The sequence below is a fragment of the Crinia signifera genome, chromosome 7 (genome assembly GCF_055691185.1).
Source record: "Crinia signifera chromosome 7, ASM5569118v1, whole genome shotgun sequence".
NCBI lineage: Eukaryota > Metazoa > Chordata > Amphibia > Anura > Myobatrachidae > Crinia > Crinia signifera.
The window spans coordinates 183,462,297-183,476,544 of NC_139223.1; the positions used below are offsets into that span (position 1 = coordinate 183,462,297).

The 14,248-nt window shown below is 43.3% G+C and overlaps 1 protein-coding gene across 2 annotated transcripts in view; it reads left to right on the forward strand.

The window, feature by feature from the left end:
• The window catches only part of USP40 (ubiquitin specific peptidase 40), a 74,571-nt gene that overhangs the window by 45,015 nt on the left and 15,308 nt on the right, over positions 1-14,248 (forward strand). For both annotated transcript variants that reach the window (XM_083154588.1, XM_083154589.1), the window contains exons 13-15: positions 8,355-8,526; positions 10,453-10,537; positions 13,740-13,810. In XM_083154588.1, the coding sequence (XP_083010714.1) occupies positions 8,355-8,526; positions 10,453-10,537; positions 13,740-13,810 (328 nt within the window). The remainder of the gene's footprint in view (positions 1-8,354; positions 8,527-10,452; positions 10,538-13,739; positions 13,811-14,248) is intronic.

The following is a 14,248-nucleotide window of genomic DNA, read 5'->3' on the forward strand; positions in this document are numbered from 1 at the left end:
CGGATATAAAACTATATCATAAAAAAATTAATTCTAAAAATGCAAAACTTGATAAGAGTGGATTTAGGTATATCATATAACCTGCACTGGATGATTCAGAGTCCCGTGTGGAGAAGTCCATATGTGAACCACAATTGAGGGAATGGCCGCTGGAGGTTATTTGGATGAAGTCCTTCTTTAAATTAGGGCAGGTAATACCCACGGAAGGTAAGACCTCAACGATGGATGCGGTGAAATTTTTGTAAATCCCGAATGGTGGTGGTACGTTCTCCCTGGTAGTACGAACTCTGGTCCAGAAAGTTTAGCAGGCAGGTATTGGGTGAGAATCCACTAGGCACCAACGCGTTTCGCTGACCCCTGTCAGCTTTATCAAGGTGTCTATATGAGTGTGCCTTAGGGGTATTTATACCCATACTTCCTGGTGGATAATTACCATACAAAATTGATTCACTTGTAATTTCAAAAATAATAAAATCAAAGAGATGCTCGGAGACAGAACTAAATATATTATACAATTCCCATATGATATCGAATTAAAAATAGCATGATAAACCACTTTAAAGCATTTAGATGGACTGTATTATAAATTGTAACTTAGTTACGAGATTATACTTCCGGGTCATTTCCGGATTATTTACATCATAACATTTCAAAGGGATTTCCAGAAAACCCACAAAAACCATTACAGCATATTGTCCTTAATAAAATTTAATAAGCAAAGAATAATGTACACTGTAGATCTTTATAAGGAACCTTTTATGTTCGTACACACAGCCTATCATTTATAGGAAGTGACGTTACGTTAAGACTCGTGTCCCGGAAGTGAAACATTACTTATGTTCCACAGTGAATAAACATCTATTGGATTTTGATAATCCTTTAAAACCTTAGTAGAATATCAGAGGGGGGTCGCGTGCATACCTCTTATTTGCCGATCTAGCCCCCGTCTCCTTGATCGTCCATTTGCGGACGCTAACTCCGGAGACCAGAAGCGCCGGAAATGATGTCATAGCACATCGGTCCGTCTGAATATTGATTCCCCGCCACCTATTCGTGGTCCGGGAAATGTTTGCGTTCCACCGCTCAGTCCATTTCCTGCGTGCCAGATGATGACAAGTGCATCACTATGTATGTTCAGTTCCGTTTGTTTAGATGAATATGTACTTTGGAACGCGGAAACGTACGAGAGGTGGAACGCTATAATTGGGAAGGAATTTTATATATAACCTCCCAAATGGATGCATATAAAAAAGAAGAGAGAATATTTCATCTGTGTCTAATATAAATTTCTACTCATATAATCAACCAAATTGCTTAATTGGGTACACCATTATCCTGGTTTTAATCAGGAGATCACATGATAGTATATTTAATCGGGCTACATTTCTGAGATCATTCAACATAAATACCATCAAGGGAGTATTTATATAATAATGAACAGTGAATATATTCTGTACACCCACTAAAAGGATATTAAGGGTGTAAATAAATAAAATTTACACACTCTGAAGATAAATTAACACATTCTGTAAACCCACTGAAAAGGATATTAAGGGTATAGATAATCCAGGGATATTTTCATAACAATAAAGGAAGAAGAGAGAAAAAAAAGGAGAAAAAAACAGAAAATAACGGGGGGGAGGGATTAAATTACACAGATATGGTCATAAGGGGTAGGAAAATGATAATTTTTATGAAGAATTTGGAGTTTATAAAGGAATTCTCCTACGCACAGTGAATACCATAATCAGGAGGAGGGGCTGGGTATATGTATATGATGATAAATTATAGGACGATGTTCAATTCCATTGAGTCGTTCAATCCCTTGGGAAATAATGAGTCACATTTGAATATCCAATAGATTTCTTGACAGCAAAGTGTTTTAAATCTATTGCCCCCCCGGGTTGTTGCTTTTATATGTTCAAGGCCCTGGAGTTTGAGTCCTGCTGGGTTACCATCATGACATTCTACAAAATGCCTTGACACACTGTGTAGGAGATTTTTATTTAAAATGTTCTTACGGTGCTCCAAAAATCTAATTTTAAGAGCTCTTGTCGTACGACCCACGTAACGTAGTCCGCAACTGCAGGTGAGGAGATAGATCACGTAGGTCGTACTACAATTAATGAACCCCCTAATATCAGTGGGTTTTGAATCCATATCAAGCACAATGTTCAGGGTTCTATTTTGTATGAACCCACAGGTTATACATGAGTTCTTTCCACATTTATAACAACCTGTGATCTTTTGGGGGAGCCACATCATAGGTGACTCTATTGGGTTAGTTTCTTTGATAGTTTTTGTTACTTTTAGCTCACTCGGTGCCAGTATTGATTTAAGGGATTTATTTTTCTTATAAATGAAGGTTGGTTTGGGGGGGAGAATTTCATTTAATGTATTATCTTGTTTCAAAATATTATAGTTCTTTTGAATGATATTTCTCACCTCTTTATATTGAGAATTGAAGGTTGAGATAAATGCAATTTTATTTACATCATTATGTTGGATTTCTGTATTTTCATTATTATGATTATACCGATTCTTTCCTTTTAATAGGGAATCTCTATCATATTTTTTGGCCTCATCTCTAGCCCCTTCAACCAGGGGTTCAGGGTATCCTCGTGTTATGAAAGCTCTACTGAGATCCTTGGATTGTTCCTCATAAGTGGTCAGTTCGGAACAGTTTCTTCTTAAACGAAGCATCTGACCCTTAGGGATATTTTTTATCCAATTGGGGTGGTGGGAACTGTGGAAGTGCAGATACGAGTTTGTGTTTGTTTCTTTTTGATAATTCGATATAGATATCCCCCAACAAAATCTACATGATGTCCTAGCCAAAATCTTCAACGAAATTCTAGGAAATGACCCCAATGAATCAATCACTCTTGACAGAGCCCATAGGGCCCTGCGACCTAGAGGCTTACAATCAGAGCGCCCGAGAGACATAATATGCAGACTTCACTATTTTACCCAAAAAGACGAAATCCTGAGGAAAATACGAAATTCGGATGGCCTTGAATTTAACGGCCACTCTATCCAGATATTTCAGGATCTTTCCTGGCTCACACTCCAATCTCGTCGCCATATTAAACCCCTAACAGATGTTTTGCGCAAACAGAATATTAGATATAGATGGGGCTATCCATTTAGCATCACAGCAACACATGGAGGGAAAACGGCCTCTTTACGTCACCCAGAAGAAGTACCTTCCTTTTGTTCCTCTTTGGGAATTCCAGTTGTGGAGACGCCAGACTGGCATTCTCTCAGATCTCAGTTGCTTCCTCCGCAAGCCCCTTCGTCTAACCTCCCATTTCAACGTGTGGAAAAATCCCCTAGACTCAACTCTCGGAATCATGCTTCCTCTCCATCACCCTCTGCCGCATCTTCACAAGCAAAGACGTGAAAATAGACTTTCTGCTCAAATACAGGTTTCCCTTACATGGAGAAGATGGACAGAAATTCCTAGGCATATACCGGTTTGAAACTCATCTGGAGACAGCTGTTGGCTAACTACATTCCACTAACTCTGTGGTTTTTCAAGGTTTTTTGTTGTTTTTTGTATTACATTTTTAAGGTCCCTTACGGCCCTTCTGAGAGCGTTTTTGGGTTAGTATGTCCCAGTTTACACTAGCTGGCTTAGTTATACATCTTATCGGAACAATTTTTGTCACTATTTTGACCCTCGCTTAGACTGACAAAACTGCTATATGTTCTTTATATGGTCTATTGAGACTAGATATTGGGAATATGACCCACAAACATACCTCCCGTTACCTTGATACCTCCTAGATTACGCTTTTGATTTCCCCTATATACTGGTCTCTAGCAGTTTATTTCTAGTATTTTTGTATTATTATAACAATATGTGATGCATCCATCCGGACCGTCGTTTCGGGGCTAGGCCTCGTTCTCCCCCCTGTTGCCCCCTGTGCACTGCACAACATGTTCCTAGGCCCAGTGGTGGTCTTGGTTTTAGTCCCACCCAGTGGATTAGGAGCAGTGATTATGTTTTTGCCATCCCAATCTCTTTCATTGCCTTACATTGCTTTATCCCAGCTATGTCAATACTTTCTCTTCTTCTGTTTCTATCCTTTATTCTCTCCCTCTTTACTTTGCTGTGCCCCCCTGGTCTCCCTGAGCGAGCTGCTCTTTCTGCTCCCTGATGGCTAATCTTAAAGTTGTCTCTGTAAACGTCAAAGGCCTAAACATTCCAGAGAGGAGGTCCCGCGCACTTAAGGAATTATACCTAGAAAAAGCAGATGTTGCGTTTATACAAGAGACGCACTTTCAAGAGGGGAAAGCTCCTCCTTTTGGGAATAAAAATTTTCCGACTAGTTTCTTTTCTAATAACCCGCTAGGGAAAACATTGGGAGTGGCAATTTTGATCTCTCGCCAGACGACTATATCAGAGGCTGTATGTCGCCCATTAGTCCCAGGGAGAGCGTTATTGATAAATTGCAAGATATCTAACTGTGATTTCTCCCTACTAAATATCTATGCCCCCAACAACCACCAACCAGCCTTTATTGACAAAGTACTAAACCTAGCTCAACCCTACTTGGTCGGCACAGTGATATGTGGGGGGGATTTCAACTGGACAATGGATCCTAGGTTAGACTCCTCCCGTCCTAATGAACGAAGCCCTGATAAACTACACCGTAAGGTCCGAAAAATTTTACACGAATACCAACTTATCGATCCTTGGCGTATTCAACACCCTTCCACTAAGGACTATACCTTCTTCTCTCACCCTCACAAAGTATACACAAGAATAGATTATATTTACATTTCGCATAGATTTCTGCATTTAGTCTCCAAATCTGACATTGGCCAAATTTCTTGGACAGATCATGCACCTATCTCATTGACCCTTAACCTCCCCTCATCATACTCTAAAAAGTACTCCTGGAAACTGAATGTCTCACTTTTACAAGACCCTATATGCCAAAAACAAATTAGAGAGGCCCTAGAGGAATACTTGCTGTTGAATGACAACGATGAGACTCCGAAAGCAGTGATTTGGGAGGCACACAAATGTGTGATTAGGGGGAAACTTATTCAAATGGGTGCGCGGTTAAATAAGCAACGTAAAGAAAAGAGAGAGGCTTTAATTCAGAAAATTCACTCCCTAGAACTTCTTCATAAGTCTGCTCTCTCCCCCTCCATCCTCCAGGAACTCTTAGAAGCTCGCAAGGAATTAAATTCATTCATGTCCGAGAAATTGAAGACGGAGGCCCGCAAATGCCGTAGCAAATTTTTTCTCTGGGGAAATAAACCGGGTAAGCTACTAGCCAGGGCACTGAGAGCTCAACGTGCTACAACGTTTATTCCTACTATTAAATCCCAGGAAGGTCGCACTTGTAATTCCACTGCAGAGATTGCTTCTGCCTTTCATCTATTTTATTCCCAATTATATAACCTAAATAAGACACAAGGTGACTTACCCAACCCCTCTAAGTTGTCCGCTATAAAAGACTACCTTGGAGAAGTTGATTTCCCAAGGCTGTCACCAGAACATATTGAAGCCCTCGAAGTACCCTTCTCTACTGAAGAGTTGGAGGCTGCAATTAAATCTACGCCCAATGGCAAAAGCCCTGGCCCAGACGGTTATCCAATAGAATACTATAAAATCTTTAGTGACACACTCTCCCCCTTAATGAAAGCCACATTCAACCAGATTTCGGACCAGTTCCCTTTTCCCCCTCAGGCTCTCCTTGCGCACATCTCAATTATCCCGAAGGAAGGTAAGGACCCGACCCAGTGCTCCAGCTACAGGCCTATCTCCCTGTTGAACGTAGACCTGAGATTATTCGCAAAACTCATAGCAAACCGATTTAAGCAGTTTCTCCCGATTCTCATCCATCCCGACCAGGCGGGATTTGTCCCTGGACGGGAGGCGAGAGATAATACTGCAAAAGTACTAGATTTAATTAATTTAGCCCCTAGTTGTGAAACACCTGCCATCCTGCTCTCTACTGATGCGGAAAAGGCTTTCGACAGGGTAGATTGGGACTTTCTTAGTGGAATGCTGGAGCACTTGGGTCTTGGTCCAGTTGGCCTTCAAAGAGTCAAGGCTCTGTATTCAACTCCTTCGGCACAAGTAAAGGTCAATGGAGATCTTTTTGAACCCTTTCTCATCTCGAATGGAACCCGTCAGGGGTGCCCCCTTTCCCCTTTAATATTTGTTCTCTGTATGGAGGCTCTAGCAAGGGCCATTAGGAAAAATAATAATATAAGTGGGCTGTCGGTGGGAGGTAAGGAATACAAATTAGCCCTGTTTGCCGATGACCTCCTTGCAGTGGTCTCCAACCCGTTAACATCTATCCCTAACCTGCTGATGGAGTTTAGTCGCTACGGAGCTCTCTCAAATTTCAAAGTTAATTTGACTAAATCAGTCGCCCTTAATCTCACATTAGATGAAGCCGGTGTGCAGGCCTTGAAATCCTCCTCCCCCTTCTCTTGGCACCCCACCCATCTTAAATATCTGGGAGTAAACCTAACTAGAAACATCTCCCAAATATACGCCCACAACTTCCCTCCCTTACTTTCTAAACTGCAACTAGAGCTCTCCTCTTGGGGGTCAAAGAGAATCTCGTGGTTTGGGCGCATCGGAGTGATTAAAATGAACATTCTACCTAGAATACTTTATATCCTACAAACGCTCCCTATCGGCGTCCCCCGATCATGGTTCTTGGCTCTCCAACGGAAAATCCGAGACTATATTTGGGCAGGGCGCAAGCCCAGGTTTAAGCACGAAATTCTATTTAAAAGGAAACATGCAGGTGGACTCCAATTACCCCATTTTTACACATACTACAATGCAATCCTATTAACTAGGATAATGGACTGGTGTAACACAGGCCACAGAAAACAATGGGTTGACATAGAATTAAATTCCGTCCCGTGCTCTCAATCTGATCTCCCATGGCGTAACAAATCTTTCCACAGCCCACACCCACTCACTGGACCTATGTTTGCTTGCTGGAAACGCATGCGCTCTCTGACTTCTATCTCACCCTCTCCTTCACCGCTTACGCCTTTGTTTGGCAATCCAGAATTCCCCCCAGGCTGTAATGAGCCCTCATTTCGACTCTGGCGAGGCAGGGGCATTTCCCAAGTAGCTCATCTGGTTGGCTCTGCGGGCGTTCAGAGTTTTCCGGATATTCAAAAAAATTATGAATTGCCAAACAAAGAGATCTGGAAATACCTACAAATTAAACACTTCCTCTCAACCTTCTGCTTGCCAGGAAGACCCTTAAGAGCTACTACACCATTTGAGAAGCTTTGCATAGCTGAGACCTACCTTCGTCACTCTCTTTCAACCATTTATAAACTAATTATTGAGGAGGTGTTCCCAGCTAAGCCAAGGTTTATGTTAGAATGGGAAAGGGAACTACAGGGCTCGTTAGAAGAGGGAGACTGGTCGGAGATTATGAGAAATACTTTCTCCTCTTCCCTAAATGTGCTAACAACTGAAACCCATTACAAAGTGCTCACACGGTGGTATCGCTGCCCCAGCTTACTGGCAAAAATCTACCCAGGGACCTCAAACCTATGTTGGCGGTGTGGTAGTGAGCCAGGCACGCTTTTACACATATGGTGGGAATGTAGCATCATCAAACCCTTCTGGAAATTAGTAATTTACACTGCTAATATTATTCTACAGGATAACCTCCCCTTTAGTGCCAGCTTTTGGCTACTCAATCTTATCCGTAGGCCCTTTGCAACATATAAAAACACTCTACTGCGTCATCTACTTAGTGCATCCAAAGCAGTGATTCCGGTTCACTGGAAATCTAGCTCACCCCCATCCATACAAGAGTGGTGTAATCGACTAGATCACTACATGATCATGGACGATCTCACTTCCTCATTAGACTCTAAACGCACTGCCTTTACCACAACTTGGTTGCCTTGGTTGACCTTCAAGGAATCAGAACAGTATAAAGCTTTAGTCTAAAGCACTTCTTATACCTGCTCTATATATTTTACTACCCCCATATGATTAAATTCCCAGGGGGACACAGCCCCTACTTCTTCTCTTCTCCCCTCTATGCCTTTCTAGTTGTTTTCTCTCCTCAGCTGTCATTCTTTTTTCCTGTCTGACACCCTTTACGCCATTCTGGTGTACACTTCGATTTATGTGTTAGAGCGTGCAAGTTCTACTTATGCAAATGATACTTACAGAAAGTTGTTAAATGTATATCTATCCCAATGCAAATTCTGTTCCTCTAATAGCTATACACATAAAGTTCTCAATTTATGTCACTTCCTTTTAAAACTCAATAAAAATCTATTTGCAAAAAAAAAAAGAAAGAGATTATGGTAGATGACGATGTTTCTGGCCTGTGCAGGGTGGAGTCTGACAGAAAAGCCAACAGCATGAACGTCCGTCTTCACCTCGCGTCCGGCTATCGGTTTGATAATGGAGCTCTACATCCAGTGATCTCCCAAGGAGACAGTAACTTAGACTTAAGTGTGGATCGGAGAGGGACTGTCAGCGACTTGAGACAAACCGTTTTTCAGGTAATCATATACAGTAAATGCCTATAACCCCCCACACTGTATGCCCTGCTTCTGTCCTTGTCTTCCTGCCGTCCTCTCTTTGCTATTGTGGTTTTGCCTTTTTATTTTTTCTATGGATTACTGTATCCGTTTTTACTTTTCTTTACCAATTCCGCTTTCAGACGGCAAATGCAGGGTTGCACCGGGACTTAGAAACGGTTCAGTCCCTGTGCGACCGTGCATGTGCGGTCTGTTCACATTGCATCAGCGAACTGGCAATATTGCCGGTTCCCCGACGTCCTCTGGTGGCGAGGCAGACGGACAGAGTGCCATCAGGGGTGGGGGAGGAGGCAGCACTTAGAGCTGGCGCTGCTCTAATCGCTGCCTCCTCCATAGTGTGAACGGGAAACGGATCGCTCAACCCGATTCACACAGCACACCAACACGGCAACGAACCAGTAAGAACCCTTCTTTTTACCCGGCTCGTATTGCCGTGTTGCTACTGGTTAGCTGTAACCGGGAACCCCTTTCACATCGCACCAATTACCGTGTCGGAGCGGCATGAACCCGGTAATTTTGTGCGATGTGAAAGGGATACAAGTGTATTCCATATGTAGTGTTGTTGTTTCCTGAGCCCAAGCTGCGTAGACTAGGAGCTGCATAGCCTAACCGCAGGCAACAGTCACTGTACTGACTTAGAGAACAATGACAAGAAGTAACCCATGCTCTTTGCTGATAGCAACAGGGAGCATGACCACCTACCATGACAACATCTGGTTAGAATGCCAGTGATGATAACACTGGAGATGATTGTTTGCGGTCATCATGCAGTACTCCAAGGGGTAGAGTACATCGCAGGTTTGTGACGCAGAACAATGAAGGAGATGTAATGTGAGGCAGATCATGTAGAAATGTGAGGAAGAGAAGCACAATAACCATAATGTCAGGGATTAAGACAAAAAACACTTCTAACTATTGAGAGAATGCAAAAGGGGAAAGACTGAGTAAAACCAACTATTGATCAAATTTCCACTCTAGTCAAACAATGTCTTCATTCGCCCATAGACTATCCTCTTCATTAGCAGGAAAAATCATTATAATAATAAATTATAATTTTGTTGATGTTCAAATGAAGTAAGTATAATACAGTATATCTATTATACGTGTTGTCTCGTGTAACATATGAACTGATATTTTTGTGAAGCTTAATTACTGTTTAATAATGAAAAAAGGAAGAAGTTATTTGTCAGCATTTGCAATGGGATCCGGTCACTATGTCTACAAGCATTAGGTCAAAACCACTAGATCGACATGACTGAAGGTCGACATGGGTTAGGTCGACAGAGTCATTAAGTCAACACAAGCATTAGTTTGACATGCGGAAGGTCGACAGTCAAAGGTCGACATGGTTTTTTTAACTTTATTTTGAGCCGACATGTGCGGTATTTCATGCCCTGCCATCAACTAGGGCGTGGCGGGAGAATAAAATGGTGTGCCGAGCGTAGCTAGGCACCGTGCTTGAAGCATGGTGAGCGGAAATTTTAAAAAATTATGAAAAACCCCATGTTGACCTTCAGTCATGTCAACCAAGTGGTGTCGACCTAATACTTGACAATCTAGCTGCTGTCAATCCTATGATCCATACCCTTTGCAATGAACTCCTAAAATATGTGCTTTACAGTCAGTATTGTAACTCCGTTCTGCTGCTAGTTTTGGGGGTTTATAGCAAACGGATTAATATCCTCTTTCCTGTTTTTGAGAGATGACCAAAGTGAATAGTACGAGGCCTACACACTGGGAAATTCTGCTGAGCGTTCTTAGCGATACTAGATCACACAGTGCTTTGTGCTGAGCAATCGGTCAGGGATATATCTATATAGTATTGTGGCCCTCTGCTTACCATGTTTGGGGGATGTTATTAATCTGCTGCCTTGGCTTGTGTTGCAGTTGTTGGAGGAGTCTGTAGAAGGACATGTACTGAGTATCGCCAAGCTCCTGCCTGCGGGATTACATGTCTTCCAGGACCTGTGTGGTAAGTGTTTAAAGGTCCAGCAGTTCAGGAATTAGGGAAACCAATATATTGTACAGACCACTCAAATGTCATGTTATGCAGAATTCAAAGGGGGGGGGGAATGTTACTTAGATGAGAGTTCTATTGAAGATGGGATGTTGTCCATAGCAACCAACCAATATTTTCTAAACAAATAAGAAGTAGAATCTGATTGGTTGCTATGGGCAACATACCACCTTCAGTAGAACTCCCATCTTAGTAAAGTTACCCCTGATTGTTGTATTTAAATTCAATCAATATTTGCCTATCAGACCTGTAGATGGAAGTTGTGCTGAATGAGAAACTATAGTGCTGCCCTCTACAGTTGGAAAGTAAATTGCGGGTGGAGGTTAGAGAGTGGATTATGTTTAGCACTCACATATATGATAAACAATTGGCTGGAAAATCAGGACAATGAAGGTCCTTCACATTGGTGGTAAAACCGCAGCAGGTATGGTCACATAACAAACAGAAATCGGTACTTGTTTCCTATCTGGGCGCCCAGGTTTTCTACGTACGGCACCGTACTGAAATCGGATCGCATCGCATCGTACACATACACGATATTGAACGATGCGATGCGATGCGATGCGATGCGATCCGATTTCCCATAGGAAACAATGTTAAATGGCTCAATTTAGCCAAATTATCATAGGAACAATAGTAAATGGGCCAAAAACACCCCTGAACATTGAAATGTCCCCCCAAAAGTAGTTGACGCCACCCCGCCATCAACGTGAACCCGAAGCGTGGCGAGCGCAGCGAGCCCGCGAGGGGCGGCGGTACGCGTCCTCCGACCTTTTCATGCCCTACTATCCACTAGGGCGTGGAGTGAGAATAGAATAGTGTGGCGAGCGCAGCGAGCCACCGAGCCCGAAGCGTGGCGAGCGCAGCGAGCCCCGCGAGGGGACGCGGATACCTTCACAGTTATACGCGTCCCCTCGCGGGCTTCCCAGGTGTCCATGGCGACGCGGACACCTGGGAAGCCCGCAAAGGGACGCGTTTACCTGTGAAGGTATCCGCGTCCCCTCGCGGGGCTCGCTGCGCTCGCCACGCTTCGGGCTCGGTGGCTCGCTGCGCTCGCCACACTATTCTATTCTCACTCCACGCCCTAGTGGATAGTAGGGCATGAAAAGGTCGGAGGACGCGTACCGCCGCCCCTCGCGGGCTCGCTGCGCTCGCCACGCTTCGGGTTCACGTTGATGGCGGGGTGGCGTCAACTACTTTTGGGGGGACATTTCAATGTTCAGGGGTGTTTTTGGCCCATTTACTATTGTTCCTATGATAATTTGGCTAAATTGAGCCATTTAACATTGTTTCCTATGGGAAATCGGATCGCATCGCATCGCATCGCATCGTTCAATATCGTGTATGTGTACGATGCGATGCGATCAGATTTCACTACAGAGAATAGCATGGTGCTCAATTAACTTAGTGGGCGCCCAGATAGGAAACAAGTACCCAGAAATCTTTTTTGTAAGCACAATTATCCCATAAGTTCAGCATTATGTGGGTCCCAGATCTCGTCATGCTATCAATCCCCCAAATGCCCCTTCAGGGCTAATGAGATCTTCCCCAGACTTTCCACTTCTCTTAATTAGCCAATCAGACTTTCTTCATGCCATACCCCTAAAATGCCACAAAAGATTTCCCCCATTCCTTCAGAAATCTATCACACGGCTGTTAAATCCCCAAGCCAATAGACTTCGATCACCTGCCTCTTAAGTGCCATTTGGTCCTCCCTGATTCCACCCCTACATGCCCCTTAATTTTGAAAGAGGTCTTCCTCTCTCTATCAGACCACCTGCACAGGCTTCTTGCAACAATTGGAAAAAAAGGTTGGGGGGGGGGGGGGGTAGCAGCGCTTTAGGGATAATACCCAAGATTTGGTCAATAAATAAATTGGATGATCTTTACAAATATTTAATGATAATAGCACACAGTATTAATACATATCTTAAATCTTAATATATAAAACCGGTTATTTGTGCCAACCTTGGGCCGGGTCACACCGTCCATAAGTCCAGAGTGACCCGGCCCAAGGTTGGCACAAATAACCGGTTTCACTGGTAAAATATTTTTGAGGAATGGTGGGTCTTTTTATAGCAGGAGAAGGTTTGCTGGTGCACCAGAGGTGAGATGGCCTCCCAGATTGAGATAGGGCGGCAAATGAGTTCAATCCTGTAGGGCTGGTCCGGACTGCAATCCCAAATTGGTAGGTGGGTATAGGGCAGGCACTCTCTGACGCGTTTTGTCGCTCCTGGTATCTTGCACCAATTATATGACCCCTATTCCATCATGCACCTCCAGAGTTAATCGGACTATCTGTGGATGGCTGGAGTAGTTGCATCCACACTGATCTCACCTCCCCAAATCCACCATAGGATGACCCTGTCGGACTTGCTAGTGTGTCCTGTTGGACTCTGACATGTTTTTTGTTTTACAGTAGTTTTCAATTTTGGTTCCTTACTTTTTTTTTCTGTGCTAACACAGATCTTATTTTTAAATTATTAGAATATTTGCTAAAACTTCCTCCTACATTCCATGTGAGTAAAATGTTGTCATATAGAGCGTTCCTCTATCTTCTTTCTGACAAAAATAAACTAAAGGCAGAGAGGGGACCAATAACTGAAATATGTTGGGGGGGATTATACCATGATACATAATTCATGGATTGGTGGCTTTACAAGGATGATCCTGTTGCTCTAACCAAACAGGATCTCTGCCCAGTGTAATTACACAAGTGATTCAAGTGAATGAGATCTGGCCATTCACCACTCCGCTCACACTGGCGATCACTGAGCTCTACTAGTACGGTCATAAGCTAACCACAGATAGTGGTCCTCTTCCTTCTGCCCGACAAAGATTCGATATTCCAGAAAATACAGGAGAAATACTAGTACATACAGATGGAGCCATTTTCATTCATCATGATAGCACGCCGTGTCTTCTCGTCACTGAGACAGGGATGCGCGAGTGTCTTGCACACTCGTGCGGCCAATTGCCAAGAATGGATCGCACGTGCGTTTCATTTTCGGCGAATGGCACGCCGAGATGGGATGACAAGGTGCGCTGTCGGGGTGAATGTAAATGGCTGCATCTTTACCACCGTTTTCTAATTATTCTAAACTACTAACATTGGAAAATGTGCAGCGATTCATTTTCTACTGTTCGGTGTTCTCAGATGCAGAGCAGGATCTTGTGAGTGCCGGTGTGACAGACAACTGCGACATATTTCTGTGGGATGGACAGCAGGTAAGAACTGGATCAGTGCATGGAATAACCGCTTAATTAAGAGACGTTTCGCATGTGTTTTCGTTTTCCTTCGCTGTCCCACAAGAGAGTATGAAGTGCAGGGCTGTGGTATAGCGGATGAACGATGTCTGATTTGACAAACACGTGGTTGACCAGTAATGGTCGAACGCATCTAGTTAGTCGCATACAAATGGTCGGCAGCGCCTAGATTGACAGTATTATAATTATTATTACCAATTATTTAGATAGCGCACACCTATTCCGCAGCGCTTTACAGAGAATATTTGAGCACTCACATTAGTCCCTGCCTAAGTGGAGCTTACAATCTGTGTTCCCTACCACATGTACACGCACACACAGACATTCTATGGTTCATTTTGTTGGGAACCAATTAACCTACCTGTATATTTTGGATTGGGGGAGGAAACCGGAGTACCC